Raw genomic sequence first — 23,506 nt, forward strand, 5'->3', positions numbered from 1 at the left:
AACAAAGTACTATGAGAGAAAACAAAGTACTATGAGATATAGCATATCTCTAAGATATAGCATATTTAGAGATATCGTGGGTTCAGTTCCATATTACCATAATAAAGCAAATGTTACAATTCAGTGAGCCACATGAATATTTTGGTTTCGCAGTGCATATAAAAATTATATTTACACTATACTGTAGGGTGCAGGAACATTATGTCTTAAAATGTATATACCTTAATTTAAAATGTTTTATTGCTAACCATCATTTGAACTTTCACAAGTTGTAATCTTTTTGCTGCTGACTCAGTAAGGTGGTGGTTGCTAAAGTGTGGAGTGGTTGTGGCAATTTCTTAAAATAAGACAACAATGAATTTTGCCAGGGTCAATTGATACTTTCTCTGTAGCACGTGATGCTATTTGAGGGCATTTTACCATCTAATATCAAAGTAGAACTTCTTTCAAAATTGGAGTCAGTCCTCTCAAACCCTGCTGCTGCTGCTTTATCAACTAAGTGTATATTAGATTCTAAGTCCTTTGTTGTCATTTAAACAGTGTTCACAGCATCCTTACCAAGAGTAGTTTCCCGCTCTAGAAACCACTTTCTTTGTTCATCCATAGAAGCAACTCCTCCTCCACTCCAGTTTGATAGTGAGATTGCAGCAATTCAGTCACATCTCCAGGTTCTACTTCTAATTCTGGTTCTCTTGCTGTTTCTATCACATCTGCAGTTACTTCCTCCACTGAAGTGTTGAACCTCTCACACTCATCCGTAAGGGTTGGAATGAACTTCCTCCAAATTCTTGCTAATGTTGATATTTTGACCTCCTTCCATGGATCAAAATATTCTTTAAGAAAACTTCAATGGTGAATCCTTTCCAGAAGGAATTTAATTTTCTTTACCCAGATCCTTCAGAAGAATCACTATCTATGACAACAAGAGCTTTACAAAAAGTATTTCTTAAATAGTAAGACTTGAAAGTCAAAATTACTCTTTAATCTGTGGGCTGAACAAATGGATGTTGTGTTAGCAATGTCAATTTCCTTCATCTCTATCAGAGCTCTTAGGTAACCAGGTGCATTGCCAGTGAGCAGTCATATTTTGAAAGGAATCTTTTTTCTGAGCAGTAGGTCTCAACAGTGGATTTAATATATTCAGTAAACCATGTTGTAAACAGATGTGCTGTCATCCAGGCTTTTTTGCTCCATTTGTACAGGATAGGCAGAGTAGATTTAGCATAATTCTTAAGGGCCCTAGGATTTTTAGTAATGGTAGATGAGCATTGGCTTCAACTTAGTCATCAGCTGCATTAGCTCCTAGAAAGAGTCAGCCTGTCCTTGAACTTTTGAAGCTAGGCATTGACTTCTCCTTTCTAGCTATGAAAGTCTTAATGACATCTCCTAATAGAAGGCTGTTTCATCTACATTGGAAGTCTGTTGTTTAGTGAAGCCATCAATTATTTTAGCTAGAGCTTTTGTTTAACTTGCTGCAGATTGTACCTCAGCACCTGCTGTTCTCCTTGCACTCTATGTTATGGAGACTGTTTGTGTCCTTAAACTTCATGAACCAATCTCTGCTAGCTTCAAAATTTTATTAGGACATTTCCTCACCACTCTCAGCCTTCATAGAATTGAAAAGAGTTAGGGACTTGTTCTGAATTAGGGTTTGGCTTAAGGGAATGTTTGATCTTCTATCCAGACCACTAAAACATTTTCCATATCGACGATAAGGCTGTTCTGCTTTCTTGTCATTCATGAGTTCACTGGAGTACCACTTGTAATTTCCTTCAAGAACTTCTCCTTTGCATTCACAACTCAGCTAACTGTTTGGCACAAGAAGCCTAGCTTTTGACCCAAGCTTAAACCTTTCCTCACTATGCTTAATCATCTCTAGCTTTTGATTTCAAATGAGAGAAAGGTAACTCTTCCTTTCACTTGAACACTTCGAAATCATTTTAGGGTTATTAATTGCTCTAATATCAATATTGTTGTGTCTCAGGGAATAGGAGATCCAAGAAGAGGGCAAGAGAAGGGGCATGGCAAGTTCGTGAACAGCTAAAACACACAACACTTACCGATTAAGTTCATCAGCTTATATGGGCATGGTTCATGGCACCCCCTCCTCAAACTGAAATTATGACTGTAACATAAAAGATCACAGGTCACCATAGCAGATATAATAATGATGAAAAAGTTTGGAATATTGTGGTAATTACCAGAATGTGAAGCAAGGGCTCAAAATGAACACATGCTGTTGTAAAAATCACACCAATAGACCTGCTTGATGCAGGGTTGCCACAGACCTTCAGTTTGCAAAAAAAATTACAGTATCCGCAAAGTGCAATAAAGCAAAGCACAATAAAACAAGGCATGCCTGTAGTTTATAATGGGGCTGGAGTCAAGAAGGCTTTTCTAAAGAAGTGGCACTTAAGGTGAAATCTAAGGATGAGTATAATTTGGCCAGGCAAATGAGCAGAAGGAAAAGCATTCTTGGTGAGCCGGAGTCATGAAAGGACCTGGCATGGTTTGAGGAAATGAAAGTAAGCAATGAGACTGGCAAATTGTAAATGATGGGGAAAGTGACGCAAAATGATGTTGAAACACTAAAAAAGGCCTAGAAAATGTCTTAGATTTCCTTGGATGCAGTGAAAACCCAAGAGGTAGAATTGCTAGAACTTAATTGTGGATTGGGTATAAGGAATGAGAGAAAATCAATCATCATCAAAGATGATTATCAGGTTTCTGGCTTAAGTACTGAGGGGGCAGTGATGCCATTTCCTTTGATGAAGAAGACTGAAGAGGAAAATCAAGAATTCTGTTTAGAACATGCTATGTTCTGGATACTTGTAGCACAGCCAAGTAGAAATGTTTGTTATGCAGTTGGATATACAGGTCTCAGGTTTGTAAGAGAAATATGAACTGGAGATATAAATTTTGGAGTCATTGATACCTAGTTAATAAACCCATGTGGATGCGTGGAATTATTTGTGGGATAGATTGTGAAGTGAGAAATAAAAAGGAAGACCCTTATCCAAGCATGCAGTATTCTAGAGGTTATGTGAAGCAGGATTATCTAGAAATTAAAAATTGAGTAAACAGAAGTAGCTAGAGAGGAAATGAAATACAGAAGAAGTTGTGGTCTCAAGGAAGCCAAGAGAAGAGTGTTTCAAGGAGAGAATGCAAAAAATTGGTACTAGGAAGATTAAGATAACTGAAGAATGTCCATTGGATTTGGCAATATGTGAGCAATTGGTTACCTTAGGAGGAACATTTTTCAGAGTGTTGTAGGGGTCAAATAGACTAGAACCTTAAAAGTGTCTAGAAAGTGAGAAATTGGAGAAAGAAAATGGAAGCAGCTTGTTTTGGTTTGCTAAAGCTGCCAGAATGCAGTATACCACAAATGGGTTGACTTTTTCAAGGAGATTTTACTAGGTTACAGGTTTACAGTTCTAAAGCCATAAAAGCATTCAAACTAAGGCATCAACAGGAGGATACCTTCACCTAAGAAAGGTTGATGGCATCTGGGGTTCCTCTGTCATATGGGAAGGCAGATGGCAGCATCTGCTGGCACTTTTCTCCTGGATTTGTTTTCAAAATGGCTCCCTCAGTACTGTGGGTCCTTTTGGCTTCTCCTGGGGCATTTTCTTTCTAAGCTCTCTCTCTATGAGCTCTCTTAAAGGACTCCAGTAAGAGATAAAGACCTACCTTGAATTGGGTGGGCCACATTTCTGTGGAAATAACCTAATCAAAAGGTCCCACCCACAATAGGTCTGCACCCATAAAAGTGGATTAGAAGAACATGGCTTTTCTGGAGTACATAGCATTTTCAAACCTGCACACAGCGCTTTCAAGAAATTTGGCTTGGAAGACAGTATAGAGAAATGAAGTCATGTCTGGGGCGGGTGGGATAAAACATAGGTTTCTAAAGAAGATACATGTTCATGCAGGTTGAATTTTGTCAAGAATGATTAAGTAGAGAGAAGGTCCTGAAGGTGCATGAGGAAGAGGGTACAAAAGATGGAGTGAGAGCCTTTAGAAAATTAAGTGGATAGATACAGAGCACACGAGGAAGGAGTCTCCCTGGGGTAGCAGTAGGGAGAGAGAATAATATGGGTGTTAATGCAGTAAGTAGATTTCATGTTGGAGGATGGGGGAACGTCCTTAGTGGATCTTTTATTTTTTTTTCTTAATGTATTAATAAATAAAGTCATTAACTAAGGAAATGAGGAGAGAGAGAGAAGATAAGAAGTGGGTGGGGGTAGTGTGAAGTAATTGTGGAGAATGGGCAAGTTTATTAGAGAAACACAGTAATAGTGTACAAATAGTGCACATTTGAAGGTGGTAATGGGTAGAGATGGTAATCTATCTGATACTATGATTTGTCTCCAGCATTTACCAAACATATGAGTGTAAGTATGGAAAAAATGGACAGTTTGGTTCATCTGGAGTTGTGTGTCTGTGTATGTGTGTGTTTAAGGTGGTTGATGCGGAAAAACTAAAGCATCAAAGGAGTTGAGTAAACTTTCAAGATAGTAATTATTGTCTTTAACCCAACTCCTGATTGGACAGAGACGAGGTGAGACAAAGGGAGGTCTGCTATTAGTGCAGAAGCACTGTGATCAGTGGATTGGAGGCCTTAAAGAGGTCAACAACTTAAAACCTAGAGTAAGGGAGCAAATTCTTTGGGAGAATAGTAGGTTGTTTTGGAGAGTAGGGATTAGTGATTTCAGAGATGGCTAGCTCCTAGTGGTGACAGGATATAGTGCCATTCTATTCAAAGAATGGTCTGCAGACTAAAAAGCTTTGACATTTCTTGAGAGTTTGTTAGAAATGCAAAACCTTAGTCCCCACATCAATTGCTGAATCAAAATCTACATTTTAACAAGAACCCCAGGTGACTTGTAGGCATATTAAAGTTTGGAAAGCACTGAAAGTGTGAAAATGGGAGCCAATCTTTGAATTGAAGAAGAAGAAATAATTATTTGAAATTAGACTGTCAAGGAATCAAGAAGTCATAGTATTGGATGGTTCCTCCACATGACCTCCTAAAATCTACTTTTTAGATCTTCAGGACCCTACATTTAATGTCATCCCACTCTGTTTTTTGACTCAAAACATTTACAAATTCTGTTTCTTAACAGAAGTAAAGAAAAGAGAAGTTATTTGTAGTCAGTAGCAGTTTTTTTAAAGTCTTGCTTTATAATAGATAAACTCTATACAAATATATTCTTTGTGAATTCCTAATGTTTCCATGAAATTCCTATTCTTTCTGTATGGTATTGTGTCTGAAGGTGAGTATGACTATTGTCTGAAATGCACATGGGAACAAACGGCTGTGGCTGAGAAATGACTATGTTTCTTTTTAGTTCTCGGCAAGAGTAATTGAATGTAGAACATTTTACTAAACGCTGGACTGTGACAGTGTGTTAACACTCTGACTATCTCCTAACAGCAGGGCAATTATTTGCTGAGTGGGATTTTTATAAATCCCCAGGCATTACTATGTCCTGGTAATTATGATGAAGTGCATTGGTCAGTGTTGATTCAGCAGTCCCTACTCTAGCAGATATTTCATTCACAGTCCTCTGTCCCACTTTTACTTTTCTAGCTATTAGAGCTTTTTACTATTTTTCTGTACTTGCTTAGTATCTTAGTTTTTAAAGGTAGTTTGTATTAAAACCTAGAACCAAAACATATTTTAGACACCCCTCTCTTAAAGCCTTTTTCCCCTCACAGTATTCACAAATTTTGACTCAAAGGATAAGAAAATATGTTTAATTTTGTTCCCTTTCATGACAATTGGTGATTCCTCTTTGCTGTGTAATTTTCATTGCCAAAATATAACTCTAATTCTCTCACTCGCCATGTATACTTCATAAGTGTTCCTTATTCTGGAATAAGCAGTTCTTTTAAATAATGGGAAATTAGTATTTTTCATATGGTATTATATGAAATTGAAACACTAGTAATTGTAATTTGGGAACTATTTACAATCCTGTTTCAGATTCTTCCTCTTTTACATAATTTGTTTAAAAAGTAAACCTAAGTAACAAAGAGAGGAAAAAATATGAGACTATAACTTCCTCCCTCCAGGCAATTACAAAGAAAACATCAGTGTGTGAGTAGAAAATGACCATAGAAAACATTTTTCATGAAATAAAACAGTAGACACTCCAAATATCCATTTGTTTTCAAATCAATTACATTTTTAAATACTTTTTCATACTCTACCTAAGTATAAGAAGAAACACTGAGAAGAAAAAAGGCAACTGATAGATTGTTAGAAATATGGAAAAGTTCAAAATTTTAATGTAATGCTGAGGGTGACTGGGTAGCAAATGGTACATTTGCTCATTGCTCTATCTGACTTAATTAATGTTCTAGGTCATGGCTTAAGTTCCCATGATAGAGAGTGTTAAGGGGGGAATTCAAGAAAAATATATTTTTATTATATAACTCATTGCCTTCGCCTCCACCCCCCGCCTTTTGACGAGTCAGAATCATAGCCTTTAAAAGAAAATCAGTGCTTTCACACCTCATTTGCCATACTCACCACTGGGCCACCAGTCAGCAGCAGAGCTGATGCAAAGAGGTCAGTAAGAAGCTATTAGCAGAGTCCTCTCCTGAGATTTCTTGGGTCTTATTGAGTTGGATGTTAGCATGACAGTAATGCAAATAACTCAGTTGTAGGCTTTAAAAAAAAAAAAAAGCACAGATTTCCCCAAAGTGTTGGTCACTCTAGAAAATTATTGCTGAAAATGAAGTGCCAGAAAACTAGCTTGGCAGTAGTCCTTCCAACTTGTGCAAACTGAAAAATATGTCATAGTCCCTTAGGGTTAATTTTGTCTTTTGAGACTCATAGTAATATTTTAAAAAATCAAGGACAGACTATTATTCATAGGTGGCTTCAAATTATGATATATGGCAACTGAGATAATAGTAAATTAAGATTGTGTTATTTACCTAAAGAAATAATAATTGAATGAATACTGTATCAAATAAATGCATGGAGTATTTGCTTGCTGTAGAGATTGAGAGAGGGCTGGACTGTTTTCATGGACATAAATTGGCAAATGTATTAATTTCAAAAATACTGACACCTTGAAGATTTTAGATGGTATATTTTAAATTCAATTAAAATATATTTTCTATCTATATTTGATTTAAATTGCAAAGAGAATACACATGAGGAGGGCTCCACATAGGTTGCAAAATATCATTTAAGAAAGCTATCATGCCTACTGACCTATTTGCATTTCCCACGTAGCCTATGTGTACATGTGCATGCAAATGTGGAAGTAGATCAAAGAAGATTCCTAATGGGGTAAAGTTAATAGAGGGTAGCATTTATTCAGGTAGATAGATATTTTTAAATGATACATTGTAATCTAGTTTTGTATGTATGTCACCATTTTGATCTGTAAGGTTGTGGACATTTTAGTAATTAACAAACATCAGTTAATTAGATCATCTCTTGTCAGAATGATATTGTCTTATATCTCTTTCACAGACTTCATATATTTAGTTATATTTTATGTCAAAATAGTATTTGTAATATAATATTTATTGTTTTTCCCAATGCAAGCGATCCATGCTTCTCTTAGAAATCATCCACCTAAGAATTATATCCACCGAAAGCTCTTGTCAATATATATGTATATATATTTTCTCTTATTAATTTTTAGTTAAATTGTCTACATATCCACCTTGTTCTTATGTTTAGACTGATAGTGAGAGAATGCTAACAAGACATTAGAAATGGTTTGTATCACTGTCTTCACCATTTTTCAACACTGTTTTTCCTTGTATCAATTTGCACAGGAAAAAAATCTCAAAGAAGAGCCAGTTCAAAGACATTTTTAAATATGTAAAATGTGTTTACATTAACTTATTTATAGCTCATAAAATTCAGTCTCCAATTATAAAATAGGAAATGTTGATTCAGTGATGACTCAAGGGGTATATGATAATTTAGTTCTAGAAGACCACAATGTATTTGAAAGCAAATCGAAACTAATATGTTAAGAAAGATAAAAAGAGTATGGTGTGTAAAACCCTTTGAAAGCAGTGAGTAAGATTTTTTAAATAAATCTCAAACCTTTAACTAAGATACTTATGTGACTTTTGAAAGGAAAAAGTAAGATAGAGGTTTTCATGTTATTTTAGAGAAGCATTTAGCATTCATTTGTTGAATGCCTACTATGTGCCAACACTGCTAGACCCTGGTAATGCAAAAATATGTGTGACAGAGTCCCTGTGCTATGACTGCTTTGCTTAGAGAAGACTGGCACACGTGAAGATATTTATGGAACAAGAGGCTATATGCTGTGATAGAGATATCCCTAGGCTATTAAGAAAGTATTAGGGATAGGAAACCAAACTTAGTATTAGATAGAGGTAGCACTTATTGAAGTGTTAACTGAAAATATATAATTTTCTAAGAATACTTTTCAAAGGCATATATCTTATTTAATCCTTAATACTTTGAAACTCCCTGTTCCCTGTGGTAAATGCAGCACTCAGGAATGTTTATGGATATGATTGTGGAAGAAAAGAAAATTTCTTCCTATTTTTAGGAAGGACAGGTCTAATGGATACATTCTTAACGTTAGTCCAGAGGGTCAACAGAACCACCAAACACGTCCTGCTGTCATTTGAAGTATAACATTTCCATATGACAATGTATCTGTGCATATGAATAGAGTATCATAACAAGGCAGTTTAAATCCTCAAAACCCATTATTTTTTCAGATAGTGAAACTTGAATTTAACATCTATCATACATAAATCAATTGAACTTCTATTGTATGGCAGGCACTGTGCCATGTAAGTCTTAACTCTATTTTGATGCAGGGGTGTGTGCCAAAATCAATGATGGAACATTACTGAGACCAATGTTAGCACAGCACCTAACAACATAAATACAACTTAATAAATGCAGAACTCTCTGAATAATATGTAATATATATATATATATATATATATATATATATATATATATACACACACGTACACAATACCCACTTGATTGTTCTTTTAAAGTACACAACTTAAAATAGCTACCATCAGAGTGTGTAATGGATAATCATTCATTCAAATATTTATTGAGTACATACTTGAGTACATATATGAAACTGGTTCAGGGATTGTGTTTTTGAGTTTGTGTGAATGAATTTATAGCTTGTAGATAAGACTTATAGGTGGTTAGTGTACAAAATGGATGGTTTAAGTTCCTTCTGTTATTGTTTTCTTAAATACAGTTATATAAAAGATGCCATGGGTGGCAGATAGAAACTATAGCTCAATAGTTGTTAACATGCTTAGTCCTCAACCCTAAATGATTCTGAAAATGTCCGGCTGGACTAGAGACACAGTCTGAATAATGTGTCACATGTTCGTGGATGAATCTGACATCCACTTCTGGTTAAGAACCAGAGCTGTAATTTAAAATACCCCTTAGACAGATGAAAGATGTCATGGCTCAACTGTATCTCTCTTTTATTTCATATGAAAATTCAAGATAAAAATAAAAATTTCTTTCTCCTCTTTAGATTCCAGGTATCTACAATTCGCCATTCAGAAAAGAGCCTGATCCCTGGGAGTTGCGCTTGCAGAATGCAAAGCCTTTAACTCACCAGAGGCCTAAGGTTAAGCAGAAGCACTCCATCGACCTTAACGACTGGCTGGCTTGTACGAGCGCCCGGTCCTTTCCTCGGTCCGAAATCCTGCCACCCATTGATAGGAAGAAATGTCAGGTACTAATTCTTATAGACGAATTCTGTCACTGATCATATTCTGGTTATTTTTTTTAATTATTTTGTTTTGTCCTGTGACAAGAGATGGAAAGTATTTCTTTTGAAAAATGCTAATTTTAAATAAAAAATGTAAAACACTTAAAAAATACATATAGGGCAGGCCACAGTGACTCAGCAGGCAGAGTTCTCGCCTGCCACGCCGGAGACCCGGGTTTGATTCTGGGTGCCTGCCCGTGCAAACAAACAAACAAATAAATAAATAAAGACATATAGGATTTCAGAGTTTGCTATGGGTTACAGTTCCGTAATTTCAGGTTTTTCCTTCTGGCTGCTCCAAGACATTGGAGACTAAAAGAAATATTGATAGTAATTCAGCAGTTGTACTCATTTGTTAAGTCCTGTTTTCTCTGTTATAGTTTCTTCTTGGACCTAGACTTTTCAATGTAAAAATATTGTTATAGCCGAACCTGTCATTACCTGTTTTGGCTGCAAAAACTTTTTTTGTATTTTTTATTGTTTAATCAAATCAAATATATTTAGTTTAGCCTCTCATCTATGATCCATACCTTTATATACAATTGTGAGCGTAAGTTGAGCTTGAGTAATCGTAAAAGTATATATTTGAGAATTAGAAAGGGGATAAAACAAAGCAGGACTCATTGCAAAGGCTGGATATCTTCATTATAACTGGATTACAATAGAACGTGTTTGGCAAATACCTGCCTAAGGCAAAAGGGTAGGGCGAAGTGGAATGGCTGGTGACTAGCACTGTCCTTAATGTTCCAGTGGACTGCAGTTCCCTCTATCAGCCCCATTTAAACTGGAATTGGGTTGGATCAAGCTCGCATGGCCTGATTTCCAGAACTCCTAGCCATTAGCTCCTTAACACAGGCTTGCTCCCTGTGCGTCTATTGCTGCATAGCAAGTTACTCCAAGCCTGGTGACTTAAAACGGCAAGCATTTATGGTCTCGTGGTTTCTGAGGGTGAACATTCCAGGTACAGCTCTCTCATGACATTACAAGGAAGGCTCAGCCAGGGCTCTGATCTCATATGAAAGCATGGCTGGGAGTGAGGGTCGGGGGGGTCCTCTTCTAAGCTGGTTCTCAGTCCCTCCTCACGTGGCTTTCTCCACAACATAGCAGGTGGCTTTCTTCAGGTGAGTGGTCCAGGGAGAGAGTGAGAGAAAGCTCCCAAAACAGAAGCCACAGTCATTTTATGGCCTAATGTCATAATTGCCATGCTATCACTTCTGGCATATTCTATTTGTTAGATGCGAATCGGTCCAGTCCATATCCAAGGGCAGGAGATCACCCAAGGGCACGCATGCCAGGAGGGAGGGATCCCTGGGGCCCACCTTGCAGACTTATTTACAAATGCTCCACTTTGCTGTAATTATTTGTGATAAATTTCCACTCTATTATTAGGTCTTTAATGACCTTTAATTGAGTATATTTGCTCTCTCAAACTACTGACCGATAGCTGATACTATTGACTGGTTTTTACTATATTATAGGAGGAGCTGTAAAAAATAATTGAAAATCTATAAAGTCGATTTTTCCCCTTGCACTGCTTTCTCTTTTCCTCATCCCTAATTCATTTCCTAGGAAACTCTATTTATATCAGTATTCTTAATAACCTCTAAAATATTCTATTTACCCAAATAAAACATTGATGACAGCTCTACGGCTTTCAGAAACAGAGTAACAAACAGGGTGGAGTTGAGCAAGAGTTCAAAAGAGAGAGAGTATGAAAAATTTCAGTTCATTTGGGGACATGTCTTCAGTTTTGTTTCATTTTTTTTATTTTAATTTTTTAATTGTTATACCAGTGGTCTAATGAAAGCATTAAAGCTTGTTCTAAAGAAAAGTATGAAATTAATTTTATGTTATGAATAACTGAATTTATACCATTTTTTAATTATGCACATTAATATTTCTATTTGTGCAAGTAGTGGCCTTATATAACATTATTAGTGTGTGCAGTACAATCCATTAGTTATTCCATAAAGAAAATAACTCTAATATCTCTATAGCATGTGTATTAAGTATTCAATGGTTGTGAAGAAATCAGATATAATCTTGCATATTTTAATATTTAATAATGCACATTTCATGCTATATTCATTGAGACAGCTCTTGATGCTACATAGAGCAATTTTGCAGGCAACTTCTTAGGAAATGTGAGAATTATGCGGTATGAATAAGATAAGGGTATACAAAATAGTTTTGAGCTGGAAACACCCTGGCAGTCATCTGAATCAAACTACTACTGTGTACAGTATTCATAAAATTAACCAGTTAGCATTATTTTATAGGGGTTTTATAATATTTTAATAATATTTTAACATTGGCTTTACTGCTTTGCTCCTATTATTTGTTCATGTTATAGCTACTTTTGTATTTGTTTCTATTCACTCTTCATCACTATTGCTGTGCTTTTTTCTGTACAACCATTTTTATCCCTTCATATCATTCTGTGTATACATACACATATATACATATATGCATGTAAAATATATGGAATGCATAAATGGAAGATACATATATGTAGAAGATATATATGGGTGATGTGTGTGTATATAAAAAATATATATGCATAAATGCTATATATCCTGTATGGAAGATATATATTTATACATATGGTATATATATGAAAGCATGTGAAATACATATTTACATATAGAAAGTATATGAGTATATATGGAAAATATGTTTAACTGTATAATTTATGTATGATTTTTATAGTATAACTATATACACGCATATATACATACATTGTTGTGAATTACAGTCCCCTAACACACCTGAAAATAGTGATCCCTGCTAATAGTTTTTTTCTTTTCCTATCCTTCTCCCTTTTTCTCCCTTGCCTCCTTCCTTTTCTTGTCTCTTCTTTTCTCCTCTTTCTTCCTTCCCCATCCTCTGGTCCTCCTCCTCTCCTCCCAGCCCTGCTATATCCTTCCCACCCTTTTCTCCTTCTTTGATATCCTTCCTTCCCAATTTCCTTTCTCCACCTTTTCTTCCTACCTGTTTCTCTTTTTCCTTCCTCTGCCTTCTTTCTTTCTTTCTTCCTTTTCCTTCCCTTCTTTCCTTTCTTCCTTCTCTTTTTTCATACGATGGGATTGTTTTATGTTATGGTTTTATTTCACTCAGCCACATTTCCTGTTTGATACCTAATGATAAAAAGATACACATCATAAGGGATGCTTAAAATTGCATGTGCCACAGTCCAAATGATACTACATGTATTCTGACAAGTCTGGCTATACTTGTCACATGAATTTCTTAAATCAATGGGACAATGGAAGCAAGTTCTAAAAAATAGTTTCATTATTATTTAAACTTTGAGAAAATCTTGAAAATGCACAGTGACTATAATGTAACACAGATTATTAAAAATGTAGCAGAACATGAATTTATTTGACACACGAAACCAGGTCTTGGGTGGAGGCAAGGAAACATTGGAATGCTGTCGTCCATAGAGCACCATATGGACTCTAAGGAGACCTGTCAGTTCAGCTTGCCTTCTGGATGGTCTAGGCAAACCGGGGAGTGATAAAAGGAGTAGGATGGACAGACCTGAAAATCTTGTCACTCCAGGCATGATTGGTGTAAGTGATCACCTGCAATATAAAAGGCAGGCTAGCAATAACAATACAAATCTTTAGGAACTTTGGCACAGTAAAAGCTTGAGAGTAGGTATCAAGTTTGCTGACCAGGGAGGAGAAGCACTGAGTTCAAAGGCAAGACACTCCTGGCCTGTGACATAAATGCGTGGACTCATTAAAAGGCATAGGGAGAGGGGCATGATTGCAGGAGGGGTGTGGAAATGAAAATTATGGTGAACCTGACAGGAAGACTAAGTCTATTTTCATTCTATATAGCTGCCCGAGGAGGGCTGCTTCTCTCTTTTTTTCCTAGTCTCACTGGAACTAGCAAGTTCCAGATAAGAAGCAGGATAAACCTACACAGGGATATGTGTTATGTAAGACAACAAAAATTAGAAGGCAGAGCTCGGCCATGGAGAAGCCTACCACCCCATGTGAATGCCAGTCCCTTCCAAGTCATAGCCTCAAAAGGCCACTCGCTTATTTCATTGATAGGACTGTTGGTCAGTCTTTTTCACACACCTCTTAAGATTAATGATAATGATGATAAAACAGTGGGTACTACTTTTTTGAGTGTTTGCTATGTTTTAAGTATAATACTAAGATATTTATTTAATAGTAGTTAAGTATCTTGGGAGCAATTTTGTGAGATATTTAGTCTCATTTTACATCTGAGGAAACAGGCTTGGAAAGTAATTTACTCCCAAGTTACATAAGTAACACGAACAAATTTCAAAATGTTAAACCATAGATTCTGTCCAAGAATAAGAATAAGATTCTGTAAAAATTAAACTGAACGAAAAAATTTTATTTCTTAATATTTATATTTATATTAATACAAATATTTCTAATAGTGGAACTGGGATCATGTTACTGTATCTTTAAAAAGTAAAGTTCCAAAAAAAAAAATCCATTAACTACTTTCAAATATAGCAATCCTCCTGTCCAGCTGTGAAAAGTACTAGATGATACTTATTTGCCATTTGTGTTATTTACGGTCCATGACTTTTATGGTAACTGGTTCCTATTATTGGTTTCTATTAATGTAAAACATAAGTGAACATAAATGAGGCGTGAATCATTTCTTTTTATTAGCCCCACAGTCTTCACTCAGTGCTTGCAGTAACTCCAGCTGTGTCTTGTTAGTGATAACCTATTTAAAGAAGAGATCTTTAAGAATAAGGAATATGATTAGAAATCTGTGTTCATTTATATTACTTTTCTCCTAGCACAACAATAATGATGAAAAAAGAAAACAGTATGTAATTAATGTAACAGCAAAATCTTGGGCTGCCACTAATTTGTATTGTGCTTAAGGTGATACAAATTATACAACCAGCTAATTCCAATAACTAATAGCAGTAACTACTAACTTATGAGTAAGATACACTCTGGGGCGGTACAAGGATAGCTCGGTGGTGGAGTTCACACTTGCCATATGGCAGACCCAGGATCGAGTCCTGGACCCTCCACTTGCCCGAAAAAATTAAAAAAAAAAAAAAAAAAGTAAGATATGCTCTACACAAAACAGCTATGGACATTAAATGGTTGCTATTGGCATCAGAGTTATCAAAGAATAAAGTTTAAAGTTGTAGATAAACTACTTAAAGTAGTTAAATATTTGGGGGGTGGATACCAATTAAATATGAGATTCGGCAAAGCTTAATTAATGAACAGACACACACGCTACTATTTCTGGGTTTAGGGGGGCTTTTTGAAACTATGCTTAGAATTTTCTTTTAGTATTTATACTGACTCAAAAAGGGAGAGGATTTTTTATTAAATTAGAAAAAATCTTGTTTAAATTAGAAAGCAAAGCAATGTACAACTACATGTTTACCAGTTCTATGAAAATCCTTTTGATGTGAGTGGGGAAAATTCTGTTTGTTTGAAAACATCTTAAAATGTAGTCACTTTTACTTGAGAGAACTGTTCATGAAAATATCTTCTGATGTCATATATGTCCTAACTCAAAGAAGAACAAGATGGTCTTTAAAAAATAACTTAGTAAACTTGCTATGCTTTGTATATTTTCACCAGCCTTTGCTATCAATGGTATGTCAAAATAGCCTCCATAATAAAATATTTCCCTTTTTCTGTACCTGTCAGGGGCCCTTCCGAGATATCACTGAAGTAATACAGCAACGCTACAAGCCTTTGGAGCCAACACTGCGGGTGGCGGAACCAATCAACAGGTTAAAGGAGGCCAGAGAGGAGCTCAGAAAGGATGAATGGATGAGGCAATTAAATGTCAATGTGTGAGTTCTTAGTTTAAAAAACATACACGTGCCAAGCGTAATACTTTAATATTTCTAATTCTTCTATTTCTTAATGTTGCAGAGAATCTTTTATTTATGAGAAAAGCCAAAGCCACCCTTGACCTAATCAGATGCAACCATTTTCAACATGTAAATGTTTCGGATAAGGTTAACATTGACAGCAAACTGACATAAATAATGTATTACTCAAAGGGAAAAAAGGCATCAAAGTGAATGGCATTTTAAAGGGGAAAAGTGACCATCGTCCACATATCTTTGTAAATGTAATTTCCTTAATTATCTAGTGAAAACACGTGTATTTATGATGCTTCTGAAATCAGATCCATCAAGACAATTATTCTTCACATGGATTGAATTTCCTTTAAATACATTGATAGAATATGGTAGATTTTATAAATCGAGCTCAGTGAAAAAGGTTGGTTTCTTGATGACTGAGAAAGATGAAGGATGTCCTAATAGCATATACCATTTTAAATTATTTTATTAGTATCATTGATTTGGGACTCAGTTCATGTCTTTCTCTGTGGCATGTCCTCTCTCTTATGGCACTTTGTCATCAATGAAGTTTCATATAATTCATAAATAGACCATTTAAAATCTGGAATGGCTTTTATTGTGATTATTATCCTATAATGTATCTTATAATTATCACTGTAATGTATAAGTATTTATTGTCATTTATGTAATAAGATAAAGTTATTATATTATTATAAGCTATTATAATAGAATAATTATACTATAATAATATAAAGTATACTATTGCATCATAACTGCAAGATATAAAACGTAAATTTATGATCTGTTAATCACATAATGTATAGTATATACTGTCATATATATTGTATGATAACAATTAGAACATGCATTAAAATGTATTTTTTTACATCTGGAAACTAGAATTAGCTTTCATCCACCGCAGTGAATTTCAGATCATTTTATCAGTTTGATGGCATATGTAATATGCTTTATTTTGAATAGTATGTAGTATATGAAAATAATAAGACATTTCTGAAGAGACCCTGAAAACTGAAATCTTTCACAAAAACTTACATTAAAGATAAAATTGGCAGGCTTCTCAAATAATTTTTATAAAGCTTTTCTTTTATAGCAGTTACTTGAAGTGGAATCATTAGCTATTGAGTGTTCAGCAGATTCTTTCAACACTAAAAACTGAGTTAACCCAACATATAATGAATAAGAAAATAAAACATTTTCTTCCAACTAGTTTTGGACAGGTAGCTTTGTTTTACCAAAGAAATGACAGAAGACTGATGCTGCTTAGTCTTAGTCAAACAAAATATGCAATTCTGTGATGAGACTCTAAAGAGTTTTATTACGCAGAATCGTTTCTTATGTTCAATGATACAAAGATTTGTGAAATATTAAGATTAATTTCTCAAACAAATAATTGACCATATAAATAATTCTATAGAAACTATTTATATAAACGATTCTGTGGTATCTTTGGTATTTTCCTTGATAAGCCTAGAATGATCAGTTATCAATAAAATTCCCAAAGAAAGTTGCTCAATATACTTTCCATTGGACATTTGCAAATATCTTCATGCTCTTATGTATTGCTGATGACCCAGTACCCTGAAGATTTCAGAGACTGATAAGTAATTCTGGGATTATCAACCAATCAAGAGCAAGGCAAGTTGGGAATGCATAAGGAAACAGTTTATGGATTTGAAGTTCTCATATTTTTAGCAATGAGTCTAAGCCATTGGTCTTAGCAACTGGTTGGAAGGTAATTCCATCATTTGGAGAATTGAACCATGATATTTTATAGCTTCTTCTGAAAAAAAAAAGATTTTTGCGTAATGGATAACACATAATAATACCTAATGCAGCAAAAGGAATGTTAGAAATTTACATTTTATATTTTTGCAGATAATAATTCTATGACAGAAATTAGTCAAGACAATTATACTTTTACCACAGAGATGAATGATTTTTAATACAGTGTCCTTTTTATTGCATTTCCAATTTTCCCTGAGGACAATATGTTTGTCATCCAAGGAACTTAACCAGGACTACTCTAACTAAACTTGGGAAGGCAGAGCCTTTTCATTCTAATGCTTAGGACTCAAAGGTGGCATTATATTTGAGGGTTAAGACACATTTAGCTATTTTTTTTTACATCATTATGATCATTGCAATGTGGTGTAATAGAAGGAATATTGGCTTTGAAACTAGATCTATATGAACTCAAATCTTGGCTTTATTATATATCCACTGTATGATCTTAACCTCCCTAAGCTTCTATTTCCTTGTCTGTAAAGTAAGGACAGAAATGTTAAGGGAAAGGGGTTTAGTGAGGAGTGAATGAGTTAGTAAGTATAAAATGCCAGGAACATACTAGAGTCTTAATAAAATTATTATCATGCTTTGCATTTGCAACAAGGATGATAATTATGCATGTAAGACATAAAAGAAAGAAGAGGAAATTACCGATCCCAGAAATGAACTGAATTCCTTCCACTAGTCCAGCAAAGGAGGAGCATGAGTAGAGCTCTTCTATATGCTGCACAGTTTCCTAACCACATAGAAGATTCCTTATTAGACTGCTGAAAGAAAAATTGGGTTTTCTGAGTAGGCTCATAGGTAACTATTAGGAATGACAAAATGCTTCTTAATAATCACAGGCTGATAGGGTAAGGCTATTATTTAGATAGGTGCTTAAATATAGGTGTGGGACATTAAAGAAAAATAATTTGCACATAGAGTATTGGTTATATTTTTTGGAAGTCATTTTAAAAGAATTATTTGTTCTTGTTCTTAAAGAATCTTGCTCTATTTTCTCATGCCTTCTTGAAGAAAAGTGTATTCTTCATTCATGTTTATCTTTATGAAATCAGGAATTAATCAATTGATAAATAATTTTCCAGTAACCCCTATGTATGAAGCTCTCATTTAGATACTATGAGAAATAAAAAAGGAGTATCTATTGATACAACAAATGTTTGCATGTCAGGAATAGCACTAGGCTCTGGGATGCAGCAGTGAATAAAATAAAGTACCAGTTCTCATGGAACTTACATGCTTCTAGCTTTGAACCTAAGAACACATAATGAAAATTTGGGCAAGAATTGCCATAAGAAACCACATGTTAGGTTATCAAATGTGTTTTAAATAAAATGAAGGAATTGTTTTTAATGTATAACTTGCTGTGTGGTCTCTGATAATCTAGGAAGACATCCTTGACAGGGAAAATAACTGAAATGGGATCTGTGAAAGACGGTTAAGATTTCAAAAGGCAGTGAAAATAGATAAAAGCAGGTTTATGGTATTAAAAAAATAATGATCGTAGGAAAAGTTCTCAGAACAATGAAAGGACCAATTTGACAAAAACTATTATTTTATGTGATGTGGGAATGGGGTGTCGTAGAAATAAAAATTTGGCTTTGAAAGGCTTCAAGACCAAGGATTTGGGGAATTATCCTGTAGGTAATGGAGAATGATTTCAGACTTTTGAGAAAGAAGATGTTATGAAAAAGAATGTGACTGTTGTGACTGCTGATTGTGAGACAGATATATTTGAGAAGAAATATGCTGGAGGCGGGAAAACCCATTAGGAGAATATTGCAGTAATTTTGGTGAGAGGTAATGGTAGAGAGCTAACGTGATGGCAAGATTCAATCTCCCATCGGTAAAGCTACAACTGATTAATAAAAAAACAGAAAGAAAGAATCCAAATCTCCCACTCTTTTCCCTTTCTTTCTTCTTTCTATACGCAATTTTGGAGCTGTAAGACTTCAACTACACCCTCTATGCAAATGCAAGATCTTACTCCTGCATTCCAGATTCACTTGTGTTTAAACAAATTTTAAATTTAAACAAAGTTTAATTCCATCTCCTTTCGCATCTCCACCTGATGTGCCATGTTCCTGTGCCATGTTGGCTTGCCTCCTCTTGTATCCAGTGAGAATTGCAGTATCAACTATCTGTTCAAACTAGGGACCTGGGAGTTAGCGCGTCTCTTTCTCCAGCATCTTCCACAGCCTTTCGTTCCTTAAATTCTGTCTTTTCTATCTGTCAAGTATCTCTCAAAATCAGCCTCTCTTTTCTTTTCTACTACCACTGTCTTAATTAGACACTTATAATTCTTTCTTTACCATAAAAATCCTTCTATCCTGTCTTTCCAGTCTTGTTCCCATTCAGTGCTTTTACCATGTCAATACTAGAGAAATTAGTCATGCAATTATTAAGCCAAAAATACGATGACTTTTTAATCGCCTCCAGGATAAATCTCAGTTACTTACTGCAAGACAGAAGGTCCTTCAGTATCAAAACCAGGCTTGTTTCTCTGGCTAATCTTCTACAACTTTCCATCATGAACTCTGTGCTCCAGCGATATTGAGCTATTTTCATTCCCTTGAATGCCCCATGGTCTCTGTTTTTTCCATCAGGAATTTCTTTTCTTCCTTGATTTACTCAATCTGTTCAAATCCAATTTATAAAACACTCTGCTTTAAAAAAATCAAAGCAACAACAAATATTTGTTGTAAATGCTTTAAATATTATACGATGAAAGATCTCTAGTTATATTTTCCAGAGGCAGCTATTCTTACACAATTCTTGTGTGTCCATCCATGCCTTTTTGTTTGTACATACAGGCAGATATGAACATATTGTCCCTTTAAAAATGGCAGAATGTTATACATACGTTCTTCCTCTTTATGGGAGATTGTGGTCTGAGGGAATTTTAGGGTTTGAAATTTTAAAGGAGAGCATTCCGAGAATATTTTCAGATCCAAAGTGGGTTCGTGCACGTTTCTGAGATGAAATGGGGAAAGAGGTCATTGTTTTTAAGAGAAGGAAGAAATGGGAGACAACGATGGTATCAGAGTCATCAAAGTTAATTTACCCATCAAGATGGCAGGAGACGGAAGAGAGTGGGTGATAAATCAAATGATATGGGCTTCAATAAAATCTAGTGACAGATGTTAATGTCCTTATGTTAAAACCTTCTATTAACTGTAAACACCCAGGCTTAATATAGGAGATATTAATATAATTTTGCAGACCATAATCATTTCCAATATAGAATGGATTTAGGATATTGCAATAGAAATCAGGGCCAATCAATGTTGTGGTAGACAGAATAGTGGCCTTCCAAAGATGTCTACACCCTAATCCCAGGAAACTGAATATGCTTCTTTTCATGACAAAAGAGAATTTGCCAATGTGATTAAATTAAGGATTTTGAGATAGGGAGATTTATTCTGGAATACCCGGGTAGGCCCAGTGTAGTCAACAGGTCCTTAAAAGTGGAAAAGGGAGGCAAAATGAGATTTGAGTACAGAATAAGAAAATGCAAAAAAGGACTCATCTTGTATTTGAAGACGGAGGAAGGCTGGGGGAAAAAAAGCCAAGGGATGCAGGCAGCATCTAGAGCAGAAAAGGCAAGGAAATGAATTCTTCTCTAGAGCTTCCAAAAGGAACCAGCCCTGCCAACACCTTAATTTTAGCCCTGTGAGACCTGTTGTGGATTGTGACCTGTAGAACTATAAAATAATACGTTTGTATTGGGTAAGCCACTAAGTTTGTGATGATTTGTTACAGCAGCAATAGAAAACTGCAGTTTTCCAAATCAAGGAGCCACCTTGCTAGCCCTGGTGTTTACAATTCGTTCTAAACCCAAGCTAAACTTGAGAGAAATCCTTAGACTCCTAAGGTTACACGATTCTTCTGCAAGTTAAGGGTATGGACATTTAGAGGATTGAAAAAATATTACATTGACTTGAGTTTCCTTTGAAGGGAAGTTCATGATTAAGTATTTCTACTATACTGATATTTTAAATGTATGCAGGCTTTCATTAAGAATCTGAGTGCAGGCAGCTTAGTAGCTGTTTATACATCTTTTTGAAAAACTAAAAATGTTAATTTTCTGGTGTTTATTCAGAGAAGGTAAAATGGAAGATATTCTATAAACATTTAGTAGCAAATCACAGCTAACCACTAGATTTCTTGAGCTCCTCCATTTGTTGGAGCTAATGAAAAACATTTAGTAGCTATGAATCATGCATCTGCCTTTATTTTCTTGAAATTAACTCACTAGCTCAGACAGAGCCTTAGTAAATGCTGAATTGTTCACGTTTAAACCTTTTAAATCTTCTTTCTAATTATAAGTAACATATCATAGACATCACCAAAGGAAAAATGTTCTGGAAAAGATTGAGAAACTGGATCCAAACAACAGTCATTTAAAAAGGGCATTTGAAACAAATGTGTATATACAGAGAGATCCAGTTAGATTTACCAGTAAAGACAGTGAAGAGGAAATTTAACACATCTCAAAACTTTTTTGACTTGTGTGATTTTTTCAAACACTTCAGACTCTTACAATTTGCATATTTTCTGAACTGTTATTGTATTATGGTAAATAGGGATTATCATATATTTCCAGAAATTGTTTTCTTAACAATTCAACTTTTATTTGTAACTTGCATTTATTTTAATTACTAGCACAGTGTGCAACATTTATTAATCAGTAGAGCCTTTTTAAGTTAAAATACTAAATTAGCTAACCCCATTAACACTGACTACTCCGAGCAAGCGGTAATAGGAGAGGTAGTTACTGTGCAAATCGTATTATTCATGCGGGTGCTCTAGGGCACAGTTAAGCATGATTACCCTCTTTTGATCCGGTATTCCTCTGCCTCTCCCAGCTCATTTCCACTGGAAATTTACAAAGTGCTGCCTTCATTTTTGCAGCTTAATTTTTCTAATGAAGTTCTGGTACTTTGCAACACTGGGGATACAGATAATAAGCCTGTGTATGATTAAGAAAGTTCTAGAATTTATCTACAAAAGAGCACTTTATTACTATGGCTTTACAGCGAGATCTGTGCTCTCTCTTTTGTACACTACTTTCCTTGGGAAAACTTTGGTTTTTAAATAAATGACCACAGAATTCTAGAATTTTGTTCGGTAAGCATCTAAGTCTGGAGAAGTTTAAGATTTTTAACAATGGTAAGTGTGATAACTGAATACTTTTAATGAAATTCTTGTGAATATTACATTTACTATTAGTGTATATAAGCAGGCAAATCATAAAAAGGGTACTTATATTCTTTTCACTTTCATTTTATTAAATCCCAAGCACTCTTTCTAAAACAATGGCTAACATACCCTTTGTAAAAGTTTGTCAAATGAACGGTAGTCATCTTATACGGCATGTGGAATTTCCTTTGTGAAGGCTAGACTTTTTGCCATAATACATGCTTACATTCTTATATTGTCATGCCATTTATACATCCCAGATTTCCCAGTATAGTTCCTATTTAAAATGTTTTTTTCATGTCCTCCATAAATTCTCATATATTTATTAATGTGTTTCAATATAGGGTTCAAAGAATGAAGGGGTCAGAAGAGGCTGAAGACTAAATAGAAGTTTGCCAGGCAGAGTGAAGAGACTGACATAGAGTTGCTAGCATGGGCAAAGTCATCTCTAAAATGCATAGCTCAGGAGGGTTGCAGCATGCTGGCTGAGGTAGCTTGAGGATCTTTATGCATAGCTTTGTTATGTCATGTAAACTGGCAGAAGATGAGATGGAAAATATAGATAGTCAGATTTTAAAGGTCTGTGTGTACAGTGTTAAAGTATTTGGACTTTACTCTGGAGAGGTTGAGTACATCATTACAGTGTTGTACACATTGAAGAAACAGGATCCAATGGCTAAGAAATATCACTTTACTACTATCTTTATACATGGTAAGAAATGGGAGCTACCAGAGACAGAGATACTTAGGAAATTGTTCCCACAGTCCAGTTCAGAGATAGAGAGGACTTGAAATAGAACAGGGACATTAGTGATGGAGGGGAAGAGAAAATGTCTTAGTTTTATTGAGCTGCCATGACAAATACTATAAG

General features: G+C 35.1%; 1 protein-coding gene across 1 annotated transcript in view; it reads left to right on the forward strand.

The window, feature by feature from the left end:
• SPATA17 (spermatogenesis associated 17) overlaps window positions 1-23,506 on the forward strand; it is a 312,689-nt gene that overhangs the window by 204,403 nt on the left and 84,780 nt on the right. The window contains exons 7-8 of the mRNA XM_077157846.1: window positions 9,537-9,740; window positions 15,458-15,606. Coding sequence (XP_077013961.1) covers window positions 9,537-9,740; window positions 15,458-15,606 — 353 coding nt within the window. The remainder of the gene's footprint in view (window positions 1-9,536; window positions 9,741-15,457; window positions 15,607-23,506) is intronic.

Source organism: Tamandua tetradactyla, chromosome 4 (genome assembly GCF_023851605.1).
Source record: "Tamandua tetradactyla isolate mTamTet1 chromosome 4, mTamTet1.pri, whole genome shotgun sequence".
Classification (NCBI taxonomy): domain Eukaryota; kingdom Metazoa; phylum Chordata; class Mammalia; order Pilosa; family Myrmecophagidae; genus Tamandua; species Tamandua tetradactyla.